The 14,147-nt window shown below is 31.9% G+C and overlaps 1 protein-coding gene across 6 annotated transcripts in view; it reads right to left on the bottom strand.

The window, feature by feature from the left end:
- Positions 1-14,147, bottom strand: part of LOC143239572 (protein FAN-like) — a 192,302-nt gene that overhangs the window by 53,394 nt on the left and 124,761 nt on the right. For all 6 annotated transcript variants that reach the window (XR_013021244.1, XR_013021243.1, XM_076480767.1 and 3 more), the window contains 2 exons: positions 13,695-13,797; positions 5,627-5,685 (listed from right to left, as the gene is read on the bottom strand). Coding sequence is in view for 4 of the 6 variants with exons in the window: in XM_076480767.1 (XP_076336882.1) it covers positions 5,627-5,685; positions 13,695-13,797 (162 nt within the window). In the remaining 2 variants the exon portion in view is untranslated. The remainder of the gene's footprint in view (positions 1-5,626; positions 5,686-13,694; positions 13,798-14,147) is intronic.

Genomic DNA, 14,147 nt, shown 5'->3' with positions numbered 1-14,147 from the left:
CAAATGGTACAAATTTTCATTTCAGCAATTTATTTTACCCAAGTAACAATGTATAAAATTATATTATAATAATCATGGAATATAGAGCCTAACTTTATTCAGCTAGATCATTCTTCACATGCTCAAGTTTTAGGATACAATTTATAAAAATGGCAAATCTGTTTACATTTTAACTGTCAATTACTAATAGCCTTCAATGCTTTTCAAACATAGAACAACTTTAACAAAATCTACTGCTTTTACACTTAGAGTAAACTAAATTCAAGCAACACATAAACTTCTCTGAGTGAGAACGTTTAAGCAGCATGTCCAGCCAAGTATGTTGTTAACTACACAATATTTTCGCTCCTTAAGTACAGATAAATATGTTAAAACCAGAGTATTGCAGCATTTCATTTTCATATGAATGCTCTCTATAGGTGAAAGTGCCTAATGGTAATTTCACTGAGAAATCTCTTGGTCGTGGGTTTTTGGGACTAAGCGATCTCCAAAAGCTGTAGGATTGCACATGATCTAAGATGCCTTCTAAACCATTGTGTACAATTTCCAGAAGCAAAGTTTACTTTGTAGAAGAAAAAAAAATATTCAGAAATCACTTTCAACTTATGTTCCCATATACAACAATCTCATAATGACAAGACCTCAGTTACATAATTTTAATGTCAATATTCAAACCTATTAAATATACACCTAATTAATTTCTTAAAACCTAAGTTGCATATTAAAACATATTGATGAATTAACCAGCTATGACCCTTTCCTTTTGAAAACAAGAAGAAATCATCAATAGCCGTGACACTTGAAATTCTTTTATTCTACGAGACCTTAGGCAAGGTAAAATACATTAAGCAAAAGGGTTTGACCTATTAAGTTCTATAATTAGATCTCATATGAGTCGAGATGTTAAAAAAACTCAGAGCTCTCTACAAATTGTTATGCATGGCTAATAAGAATTGGTTAGACAGTTATACTAATGAAAATTAGAACAATGTCAGAAATAAAATGCCAAATGTGAATTACAATTAATAAATCTTGCTTTGTAATCAGGCTTGAGAATGGCCATTTTGACAGATTTCATAACTCTCTCACTACAGAGCCTGTATATTCAACACAATTCAATAAACCCAAGTTGACCTTTAGGGTTTCCATACTATAATTTGCAAAATATTTTGTATATCGTTACAAACGTTTGAAAGCTTTCACTAAATGAGTTTTGTACACAAAAATATCAGAATTTATTATGAAGTATTTTTTACTAAAAATGTCTATGTGAATACATGAAGCTCCAAGTGCAAAATGATTTTTATGGTAAGATTAAAAATACTTTTCTTCATTTGAAAAATCTCAAATTTCACTCACATAATTACTTATACCTCCTAACTATCTATTATATTTTATCTATTATTTTATGTACCTTAATTTTATACCCATTTGGTAAATTTGACCAATCTCATAACCAACATGAAAAAATATGAATTATACCTAAATTAACCCTTTTCTTTCTTTCTAGAATGACTACAAACAACAACTGTTTACACTAAGCAACTTAAAGCTCCAAGCAGTACACATCTATTTATACTTCATTTTATTGCCCTTTGAACTGTCTAATAGATAATTCCACCAAAGAAATTGTAAATCACTTAGCAACTGTGTTGCTCACACTACCTTATCAAACTATGCAATAAACTGTTTACTAACATACCTTCTTAAAAAAAATATCATTATTATTTTTATCTATCTTACCTAATCTAACGAGGTTTCTAATTTTTACTTTTGGTTAATTTTATAATATTAAGTAAAGATCACACATGAAAAACAAGAAATATAGTGCTTTGCAGGTCTATTTTTTGGCTGTTGACTCTCAATGAAACTTAAGCCTACTTTTTGATACCAATAGTACTATTACATTAAATATATTTTTTGTTTAGTTAAATAATGCACCTAAGAACACAGAGTAATAACATATAAACAGCAGACAATGTCCTATTACTATCATAATTTTTTCTTGATTCCTAACTATGCAGTAAGAACTGTTAAAAATTCAGCTGTTTATATATTTCTCAATAAAATAAAGTGTAAACTGCAAACAAAATAGACACTTCTCTGTACAGAAAACAATGTGACATAATACATCATTTGATAGATTACAACTATGGCTTTCTATTGTTATAAATAATATAGTATTAAATGTCAGAGAAAGCTACTGACAATTTGGGGAAGAAAGGATACGACAGTGTATCTATTCCCTAAAAAACAAGATTCAAAGCTATAAATAATTTGCTTTTCCTGAGTAATAAGTATATTATAATGAGTAATTTACATTGAATTCTGTACTTCTCAGAGGGGTACTAAATAAATTGGGAAAGGATGAAGACTTAGAGAGCAAATGTTACAACAATCATATTAGAGGAGACTGAGAATTTGGTCAGTATGTTCCTTATAAAATTAAGAATTTAAAACTTATATAGAATATTAAAATTTGATTCATTATCTATGTTTTGATTTCAAGTTTGTTGACAAACCATGATAACAAAATAGCTTAATTAAATTATAAATGTAATTCTCTAAAAAGTCATGACATTTACACTTTGACCTGCCAATGGCAAGTGGGTTAAAATAGAAGTAAAAAGCCATAAAATAAATGATAACATTTCCATTACTTGGAAATGTATTTGCAGTAAATACCTCTACCTGCAGTTTAGCTATCTTCCTTGAAGCAACTCCCATCTAATTTCACATGATTGAACATGAATTGCATTGTTGCATAATTTATTCAACAGGCAACAAAAGCCCTCTACCAATATGAGGACAACATAACTCCATGCATCATAACTCCCCCTATTTGCACTTGTGGTACCTTCATCCTTTGAAGAAGCAAGGAGAAAAAGGTGTACTATAAGTTGGGAGTATGGGTGGGAGTGTGTATAGATATATCTATTGGAAATACATTTTCAGGTAAGAAAAATGTTAACTTCTGAGATGCTAACTGATCTCCATGTATAGTTTAGCTAGAACCCCATGTTAAAATGGTAAAAGAGCCAGTGTAAATTTTACCTTATTAATCTCCTTTCAGAAAGTGCTTAACACTCATACAAAAAGTGGGGCCTAATAGGCCCCAGAGCAACTTGAAAGGTTATTAATATTAGGGTAATAATTTTGTATTTAAATGAAATTGCCATTTAAATCCATTAATCCCTATCTACTATCTAGCGAAACCACAGCCAGGGGAACGGGCTTGGAGAAATCAGGACTAGAAACGTCTTTTCGTAGGAGTGTTAAAGAAAATCATCGTGTGAGAAACAAGTAGCAGGTACTCCATAAAGGCACACTGTTTCTCTTCCAGGATATACTCTTTACCTGGAAGATAAGGGAGAAAGAATCAAACATGTCTCCATGTGTCACCCAGATGGCTGGAATGAGAACACAACCATCTGAGTACTTTCACACTAGTGGTCAGATAGCTAATGAGTGTAGTGCATCAAGGTGCATTCAGACCATTCCTTGGGTGCTCCTCTGAACTCTTACCATCAGACTCTACAGAACAGACTCAAGCTACAAGAGGATGACACATTAGTGATGCTGTTTGGTGTATTATGTATTCACCTCAACTCTACTAACAGTCTGGCTGCAAAAGGAGGATACATCAATTATGTATTATAGTTTTGTATAGTTTGCACACACTTTGACTCTACTTCACAGCTAGTGGCTACAAGAAAAGGGCACACTAGAAAAGCTTTAGGCTGTAGGAAGACACCTGTGGTATCAGTTATATAAAGAGGGGTGACCTGCTACACTGACAGTCACCACTTCTTATCCTATTGGTACTCTCTTATATAGCCCCAGCTGTTGAGTCCAATTGGTGAGGATATTTACTGATCCACCTCCCCAGCAGCTATGAACTGGCAAGGATCTCCCATTCTCCATTTGATGAAGGGAGAGAATTCACACAGGGAGACTCATTAAAAGTACCAAAATCATCACTGGATCTTCAGCCAGTAAAGCCTTTTACAAGATACAGTTAAATGGAGTACCATGAAACCCTATCTTTAAAAGCCAATAAACACAAGCCAGAGAAATGACCAGAACATGCCCCTGGTACTGGTACGGACTGAATTAGACAACTGAGAGAACATGTACACACTGGAAGAGACCAGCAAAAGATATGCAGTCAAATTAGTATCTTCATTGCAACAGTATTTCTCTAAGACAGGATTTCTAAAATAATACAAAAGAATTCTAATCATAAACACCAAAATTTACAAGTCTACTTATATTAGGCCAAACATTAGTTATGCCTTCATTAAGTATGGCCTGCAAATTAATATAGTAACTTTTGTAAGTTTTTTCTTTATTTCAATTCTGGCTAAAATTGAACATACTTAACACTATTAATAAATAAGCTTATAATGTTATTCTTCAACATAATGTAAGATTTTTAAAAAAACTTGAAAAGGTTGCAATGTGTTGTTGTACAAGATATCTGATAGTATATTTATATTTGTTTTTTGTTTACATCCATTGAAATGAACTGTAAACACATTTGCATTTAGACAATAAGATGCTTGCATATTTTTAGGACAGAAAAACTAGGTATTATTATAATAAATTTTCATTAAATCGTTAGATGGGATCCTCAGCAAAAACGTTTAAGGTTTTGCACATACATAATTAGATAGTGAAGTATGCAAGCATTTTCAGAACAAACAAAACTGAGTATCATTATAATACATATACTATGAGGATACCTAGTTATTTAGATGATCAACTCATCTCTCAGTGGGTAAATATAAAGCCAGACCAGATAGTATGAGCATTTTCCCTTTTGCTGACTCAGTGCAGATTTTGGGTAAGTATATCCTGGGAGGTCAGTTATTATCTCAGAATTTATCACTACATGCCAAAAGCTCAATCCACCAATTTTGAATGTTTTACATAACCTATTTAATATTGTCATGATTGCACTAAGAGCATCTGAGGTAATGTGTGTCTATATATATAGAAACAGTCATAAGATCTTAAATACTTGCTGTTTGAACTTATCATGTATCACTTCACAATGATTAGATGATGACTAAATGTTTTAGCAGTTGAAATAAAATATATTGCCCAGAAAAAAAGTACAAGCCTCTTTTCAAAATCGTTTTAATTAAAATTTCTGGGTGAAATGTTATTTTCTGAAGACAATACTCTACCACTGTCTGATGCCACTTATGATTTATTGTTTTCACAAGACATTGTTACATCTTTTTGAAGTTAAAAACTGAGAGAGAAACTGAGGTTTTATTACTTTACTGATTAATTACTTTGCCAGTACCCACTTAATCCCAGTGTAAAAAAAGTAAATTACATGAATGGATTGTTTGTCTGTCAATAATATATTTGAAAAAAAAAAATTAATACAGCTACATATATATATATATACTGATAAGTAAATGCACTTTTTAGTTACATATGTTTTGTCTTGGAAGTTTTAGGCCACTTAATGCAAAATGGATCTTACACCTAGCAAAAATAAAGCACGCTTTGTTTACAGGAGTAGGCAACTGTTGCATAACTCATTACATTCATAAAACACAAGATATGTACAAATTATAGCACTAACATAAAAATATAAAAACTTTCTTACCTAATGAAACTGAAAAAACACTTTTGGAATCCTTTGATATGCATACTGCAGTTACAGCACTAAAAAAAACAAGTAAGTTACAATTTAGTCACTCTGAAAATATTGAAATAATAATTGAAAGTTCTTTTAATATTATGCTGGAATGATGGGTTCATACTTGTTTTGTAAATTTAAAATTTTTAGAATTACAATTTATTTAAAATAGATTTTTAACTGAAATTCTAGAGCTATTTCCTTATTGAATTTGTTCTCAATGCTGTCAACAACCATGTGACTTTAGGTTCCATATATCCTAGACACAATGCAGAGCACATGCCCATTTTACACAAAGTTCTTCACTCTCCCACATGACCCCACCAAATCCAGTTTTATTTGATGCAGCCTTAAGGAAAAACCACATATCTTCCAGCTGTGAAAAGATGGGCAGGAATTTATTTTTGAGGTAAGTATTTCATTGAAAATGATTACAATTCTAAAATGTTAAATTCAAATAAGGAAGATGTACCTCTGTCACATTAAAAATAAAATTCCCACAGTGAGACAGAGTAGAGAACCAGAGTAAATGATGAAGACTACTGCTTCACTAAAAATGTTGTTCCTAGGCAGAGTGGAACAATATACATCATGAAAAATAAAGCAGAATTTGAGTAGAATCCAAAATTAGAGTATAAGTCAATGGATTTGGATTCATGGGAAAACTGAGTAGAATGTCATAAGAGACTGGACCAAAATTAGGACACACAGAAAAACAGCATTATTCTTAGCAGATCATTAGTGGTCACAGGTGGTGGTGTAACAGGTATTTAGGGCCAGAGCACAATATTTTGTCCTACACCTATAGTTCAAAAGCATCATAGAAACAGGTCAGCAATTAGTAATGATTAGACACACTCCTGAGGCTAAGACCCTCTTTCATTACATTGGACAAGAATGGCAAAGTCACAAAACTGATTCAGTTAGTGGGTACCAGGGAAAAACCAAAATGTCTCAAGCATGCCTATGAATGAACTTCACAGTACAATGGGAACACCAAATGAGGTTAAAAACAATAAAACTAAAGTTGGGTAGAACTACAAAATATCATGAGAAAAAAATGCTGACTTATCTCTGACACTTCAAAAGCTATGCAAGAACGTACATGCACAAATGGGAAAGGTACATGTCAAGGTATCACTGCTACCAAATGGCATATCTCTTTCATTACATAGCAGTGCAGAGAGTGGAGTTTTGTCTATGACAATCCCTGAGATATGCTTATTATGTAAAAGTTCTTATTTAAAGAATCCATTCAAACATGGAGTATTGTATTATAACCAAGATATTGTGGTCATTTATTTGTTTTTTATTCAAATCACTTCTTAACTTCAGATGTCCTTCCAACTGTTGAAATACACAATCAATAGTATAGTATACGTGTATTACCATGCTTAACATAGATGCGGACTTAGATGGTAATTATCTTTTTTTTTTTTTATCAATTTGGTCTTTATAACAAGATTTGATACCATTAACTTTTGATATATTGTGTACATCTTCACAAAATTTGGTAGTCTTTTATTAAATATTACAAAAACATTTTTGGGTGAAGTATTTTAATAAAATATTTGTGTTTGAATATATTGATTATTTGTTTAAAATAGCCCGTGTGTAAAGTGATTTTCATGTTAAGATTAAAAATACTTCATCTCAAAATCTCAAATTTCATTTGTATAATCTCTAAAACCTCCTAAATACAATTCAAGTGTTTGTTTTCAGTAAATCTTTATATTTTATTTGTTACTTTCTCTACCATATCTCTATATGAGATCAGTTAGTTTGACCAACTTTGTAACCACCAAAAAGAAAAATTGATACATATCTAATTTTTAGTTTCTTTATAGAATGACTTCAACTTGAAACCCGAAACTACATTAGTTTATCCAAAGTAGCTTTAAACTAGTATCAATATAAATCTGTTTATAATTAAATTATTTTGCTTTATTGATTTTTGAACCGTGACTAACTTCTGTTCATACCATTTTCAGCTGAAAATTACTCAGGGAACGTGGAATTCACATTATACTACTGAATCATGTGAACAACTTGTGGGTTATGTGTCTTGTGAAACATTTTTATTACATTATTATTATTATCTACCTTCCATAATCTACTCTTAACTACACTAAAGAGATTCCTATTTTTACATTTTAGTAACTTTTATAATAATAAATACAAAATAAACATGAAACATATGAAATAAAGTACTTACCTGAATCTTCTTTTAACTTGCTGTTGATTGTCCATGGCACTTAACCATATTTTTTAGTATGGTAGTAATACACTAAATATTTATTGAATTAAATAATGCATCAAAGAACATATGCTAATAACATCCTAAAAGTAGTCAATCCACTAAATCTCACAATTTTTCTGTCTAACTATGTGACAACAGCCATTAAAAATACATCTAAGCTAGTTGTTATCTTTCCTAAATGAATGAAGCTCTCTAATAAGAAATCCTAAAAGAAAGGATGTAACAGGTAGATGTGATAAGAGGGTTCTGATTTTTCTACCTGATGGTTCTGTAACACACAAAATTGAAACCTATAAAAATTATGGTTTGTCTGAGCAATGACAATTTCATATTGAGTAATTTACATTGAATTTCATACTAACTGGAAGGGTGGAAAATAAATTAGAGAAGATGGGAATACCTTTAGAAAATTTGTCACCTTTCTTGTGCTAGGGGAAATTCAGAATTTTTTAAAAATATTACCTTATAAAATTAATATCTTAAAATTATACACTATTAAAATAAGGATTATTATCTAAGATTTAAAGCCACACTTACTGGCATAACAAACAAAAAGTAAGCCACTAAAACCTCTTGGCACGTATAGCAAATTAAAGAGCAGATAATGTTAAACATGTAAAAGAGAATATCTCACATGATAAGAATTCCAACTATTTTAAAAAATCATTATTCGAGGAAAACAGAATCCTAAAACTGAAGACATTGTAATATGATGTAACCAAAATTCTAAAGAATGTATCTGGATTTTTTCATATACTGATATATATATATAATATTCATTAACTTATCTTTTAATGCTGTCAACCCACTTTGGAACTACCTTGAAATCATGAAACTAAACATAACTGTGAACATACTAAGTGTATCTTCACAAAATTTGTAAACATTACAAATTTGTTTTATACAAGAGTTAACAGAGATAATCTGTGGGAAAGATGATTTTCATGCTAAGAATAAAAATACTTTTTTCATCTTATGTCATTTGCATAATTTCTAGAACCTCCTAAATGACACATAAAAACTCTTTTTATAGATAGATTAATTTTCTTTACTTTAGCACTAACTGTAGCACAACCATCAATATAAAGTGAAATGAAATATTTAAAATATGAATTTTTTTTTTCCTATCCTTCCTTGAATGCATCATTCATAATGTGATTTCCAAATTACTTATCCTCACAGTTTCAACTATTAATCTTTTGACATTTGTTTTCCTTTACCTTTATGGTCTTATTGTCTATCTTAATTTGGCCCATACACCTCCATCAAAAGCAATAACGCATTGCAAGAGACTATTGGCTGTTTCCTATAGATTTTCTGTAAATACCATGTGATCCTTAAACTTGCACTGAAACTATTTACAAGCTTTAGTAAATATTGCACATTTAGGTCTTAAAAACAATATTTCATTTAACTTTAGAATATGCATTTCAGAATTAAAAACACATATCAGTCATTACAACTAAATATCCCAAACTATTACAATTTACCTGAATTTCTAAGTAAGGTACAAATAATGTTAAAACAAACTTTGTTAAATGTTAGACTAGGATTACAAATTTCATGAAGACAGTATGGCAGACAATTATTCTATGACTGCCAAAAACAAGTAGATGTAATGAGCCATGCAAAGTTGATTAGCACAACAACTCAAAAGTTCAGAAAAAAGGAGGGGACTTCTATGGTGGGTTTAAAAATCTATCTCAGCTAATAAAGGTGTTCAGGAATATTACAGTAAACAAGTCAGATCAAATATGTAAACCAATTTGTTAATGCAGCCAAAGAAAGATCCAAGGAATACAAGATTTATCATAAGATTTGTTTAACCTTTAAGGAAAGAGTCAATATGTGTAGGATATAAAATAATAGCCCTGACAGTATTCAAAAAGCATTATTCCAAAGTTGATTTAGGATCACTCAGAGCAAGTAAAACATTAGGTGAAGAGCCTGGCATGGCCAAGCGTGTTAAGGCACTCGACTCGTAATCCGAGGGTCGTGGGTTCGAATCCCGGTTGCACCATACATGCTCGCTCTTTCAGCCATGGAGGTGTTATAATGTGACGGTCAATCCCACTATTTGTTGGTAGAAGAGTAGCCCAAGAGTTGGCGGTGGGTGCAGATAACTAGCTGCCTTCCCTCTGGTCTCACACTGCTAAATTAGGGATGGCTAGCTCAGAGAGCCCTCTAGTAGCTTTGCACAAAATTAAAAAACAAACAAACAAACAAACATTAGGTGAAAAACAGCAGCTACCTTCTCTCACATCCCAAGTTTTAGATAGGAAGGCTTGGTAGAGGAAAGGACCTTCAAAGAAAATAAAAGTGTAACACTGAGGTCATCATTACTGAGGAAAGACATTGCTAAGGGTTAAAGGGAAAAAGCCAAGAAACATAAGACTAACTTCAACTTCCATTCAGGACAACTCCAAGGTACCTGGGTCATTGAAGTCTAACAGCTCAGAGAAGGTCTTCAAACAATGTAGAAAAAAGACTGATGGTTTCTTTCTCATCTGTAAGTGACAAATGAGACAACTCCAAAACCAATTATGAAAGAAGCTGATAAATCACAATCATAAAACAAATACACAAAGAGGGAAAACACAATTTGTTGTGAAGTTTCAGATAAAATGAGATTCACTATGTCAAACATACTAACTTTGGAAAGTAGCCAAAGAAATTTACATACAGTAAGGAAAGAACATTGGCAAGAACAAGCTAATGTTTGAACCACCTAGGAAGAGGTCCTGCCTTCTCTGACAAACTCCCTAACAATAATCATCCATAAATATAAAAAATGGTTGTGAAAAAAGAACATTTGAGGTTGTTGAAGATGTATCCATAGTGACTATGGAATTGGTTTCCTTTAAAAATTTCAAAATAATAGAAGGAAACTAGCCAACTAGGAATAACAGTGATGAAGAGAACCTAGTACTTTGAAGAAGAGGGTATGCATAAGGAAAGAAGTTCTAAGAGTGATTCAAAATATCCACTGCCAGAAAATTCAAATCTGGAATTTAAAACCAGTGGACTGAAAAGCACTGACTGCCTGACACATGGAGATCCACTCGGTGAGGGAAAGCAAGTAATTTGAAAGTGTTAATAACACTAGGAATGTGACAAACTTAACGATGAACATGTTAAAGATGGATACACAGAAGTACAGAAAATGCAGCAAAGGCTATGAGAATGAGTACTATCAAGATTGTTGACATAAGTCACCACTTCAGAATTTTATATTTGAGCCAATACAGAATGGTGATATACAAAGGGCAGAAACTAGATAAGCAAGTTGAACATACAAAGTTATAGTATGTTTATGGTAACTGTTACTTCCTGAATAGTCCAACAATCAGAATGACGATGACTCCTCAACAATATGACCCAGTCCACGAGAGAGGCATCTGTGAAAAGATATCGGGCTACAGAATGAGGAAAAAATGATACCAAGTTTTACGAACTTTCAATTCAACTAAAACTGGAGAAACTCGACAGTGATGAATGAAACAGTTATGGTGAGAGACTGTGGGTCCTACTGCAAATGTTTCAAATGGGCTTGACACTGTCACATGAAGGCATAATCTCTACAACAAAAAGGATGTCTTTTGCGGTGGGTGTAAAAAGAACAGTATGAACAAGAGATGGCTAAAGCATTTTTCAAATCATGATGTCCAAATGTATCAAATGCAGTTTTCATACTAAATGTAATTTGGATTTATGGATGATTCACCCAAGAGATATGGGTGGTCAGCTGAGTGTGTGTTTAAGAGAGTAAGTGGAATAAAAAACCAGTTACCCATTTAAAAGTAACCACTGATGTTGAGATAATGTGTATAACTAATCCACAGAGAATGACAAAAATGAAGAAAATGTGGGAATAATGGATTAATAGAAGTATGAGTATTGTGTATATTCATTTTTATCATCCAATATTCAGTATGAAAAATTTCCATTTCAATACCTTGTTTTTAAAAAGAGGTGTCTCCAGGTAAATATCAGGTTAAGACAAGACTGATAGTTTTTCAATCTCCAGATTTCTTCAGAACAACAAAGAGAGGGAATACAAATATGGAGGAGCATAATAAAAGATTTTGATTTATCTTTTCTCAAGGAGATCTGAGCTTCCTGATCCAAAACTTGTGAGCAAATAGAATAGAGGGAAGATAAAAAGACACTGAGTAAATATAAGAGGAGGAGAACAATGAAAACAAAGACTGAACTAAAGGATCTGTCAAACACAACATTCACACAGGTCTACAAATGATCTACATGGGTCCCCACAAATCTAGGCAAACGATTCATCTGGAGGAAAAAGAATCATTGAGTTAGAATAAAACATCCACTTTGATTACTTTTATATTTGTCCACACAGGAGAGTCAAAAAGGAAGTGCAAAAGTGGTAAAGGTTGACTAAAAAGTCAAGATGGTGAAACCATAATTAGCTCCTGCAGGCATGCTTCTCCTAAAGAGAAACTAGTTTGGATGAAATCCCTACAAAGACAAAATGATGATTTTGTTTGTTTGTTTTTTAATCTTGCACAAAGCTACTCAAGGGCTATCTGCGCTAGCCATCTCTAATTTAGCAGTGTAAGACTAGAGGGAAGACAGCTAGTCATTGCCACCCACCGTCAACTCTTGGTCTACTCTTTTACCAACGAATAGTGGGATTGACCATCACATTATAACACTCTCACAGCTGAAAGAGCGAGCATGTTTAATGCGACAGGGATTCGAACCTGTGACCCTCAGACTGCGAGTCGAACCCACCTGGCCATGCCAGGCCACAAAATGATGCAAAAAAGAAGCTCTTTCAAGGTCAGCTAAAATATTGAGGGAGAAGGATGAGTGGTTAAAGCCAACAATAGCACTTATGTTTGTTATCTTAACACAGGCAAAATGTAATTTGGAATGTGGGTGAGTAGAAAAACTCTGGGTAGATTAATACATGCTCTGCAATGTCTCAAGAACATTCATAACCTAAAGTTACACTTTTTAATAGCATGATAAAGGAAATAAGGCTTTTAGTTATTCAGTGTTTAGTCTATCTGATATGAAATTTTATTCTATGACTCATTTTTCTTTGTAACTTTGCTGCTTTTATTAAAAAGAACTAGACTGATAAAAATATTAACAAAATATTTTTAGGTAAAAAAACAACTTTTTTTCTTTTTTAAATTTCTTATGACAGCAAAAATAATATTAAGAGTTCCCTTTTGAATAAATATAGTCACCAATAAATGATTTAGATTTAGTAACCTTTTGAATAAATATAGTTTAGTTACAAATAGGTGGTTTGTTTTTCAGTCTACATAAACAGATCTTTATTTCGTTACTCTCCTATCTTGCAGCCACTAAGTGACTTAAGAATTGATTTCACTAGCTAACATTTATCTTTAATACTTTAGCACAAACGATTTATTCTTGTGATGGCAGCAACAAGGTTAGAATTAGTTTTTAAATAAAGATTTTCTACCAATAAATAATTTGTACACTTTCAACTAGTTTTTCTGCCTTTCAATAATGAACTAACTTTATCACACTAATATAGATTTATATTTTAATACTCCTACACAGGATCTTATTCTTGAGTTAGTGACATTAACAGTTATACACATTTCTTTTAATAAATATAATTTTATTGCCAAAAAATCTGCTTTCTGTATATTACACATTTCATTTTTATTCAAAATTACATCAGTTAACTGGTCATAAATCACACCAAATAAACTCAAATCTTAGTCCATATTTTAGTAGTTTAACAAAGAAAGCTGTATAACTTACTCTTTATGTAGCTTGTGTTCAGCAATCAGTTCTAAAGAAGACATGGAACTACTCCATTGTTGTCCAATGGTATTTGTTCTAAGTTTTCTCTGACTATCTTCATCTTACTCAACAGAATAGAGAAAACATTATTAAACAAAGAAAAATAAGTATAAAAATATTAAACTACTTCACAAAAAGCAGTTAAAAAAATCAATACTCTGTTCTTAAACAAACACAACATATAAAATAATGGATGTTTAATAACAACTAAAATAGGAAATGTTCTATGAAAACAGGAATGAAAGACAGAAGAAGGTTCAGCAAGTCTACATGAGAGAAAACAACAAATTTATTTTAAAAAAACCCCAAGCATTGTGGACCCCAGATGCATGAAACCTTGGAGCTATACCATACTTTTATCCTGTGTAATAAAAATTTTCTGAAAAAAAAAAAAAAGATTCCAAAAAGAAA

Source organism: Tachypleus tridentatus, chromosome 13 (assembly GCF_004210375.1).
Source record: "Tachypleus tridentatus isolate NWPU-2018 chromosome 13, ASM421037v1, whole genome shotgun sequence".
Classification (NCBI taxonomy): domain Eukaryota; kingdom Metazoa; phylum Arthropoda; class Merostomata; order Xiphosura; family Limulidae; genus Tachypleus; species Tachypleus tridentatus.
Note: the sequence above shows the minus strand (reverse complement) of the source record. Positions and strands in the feature narration are given on the sequence as shown.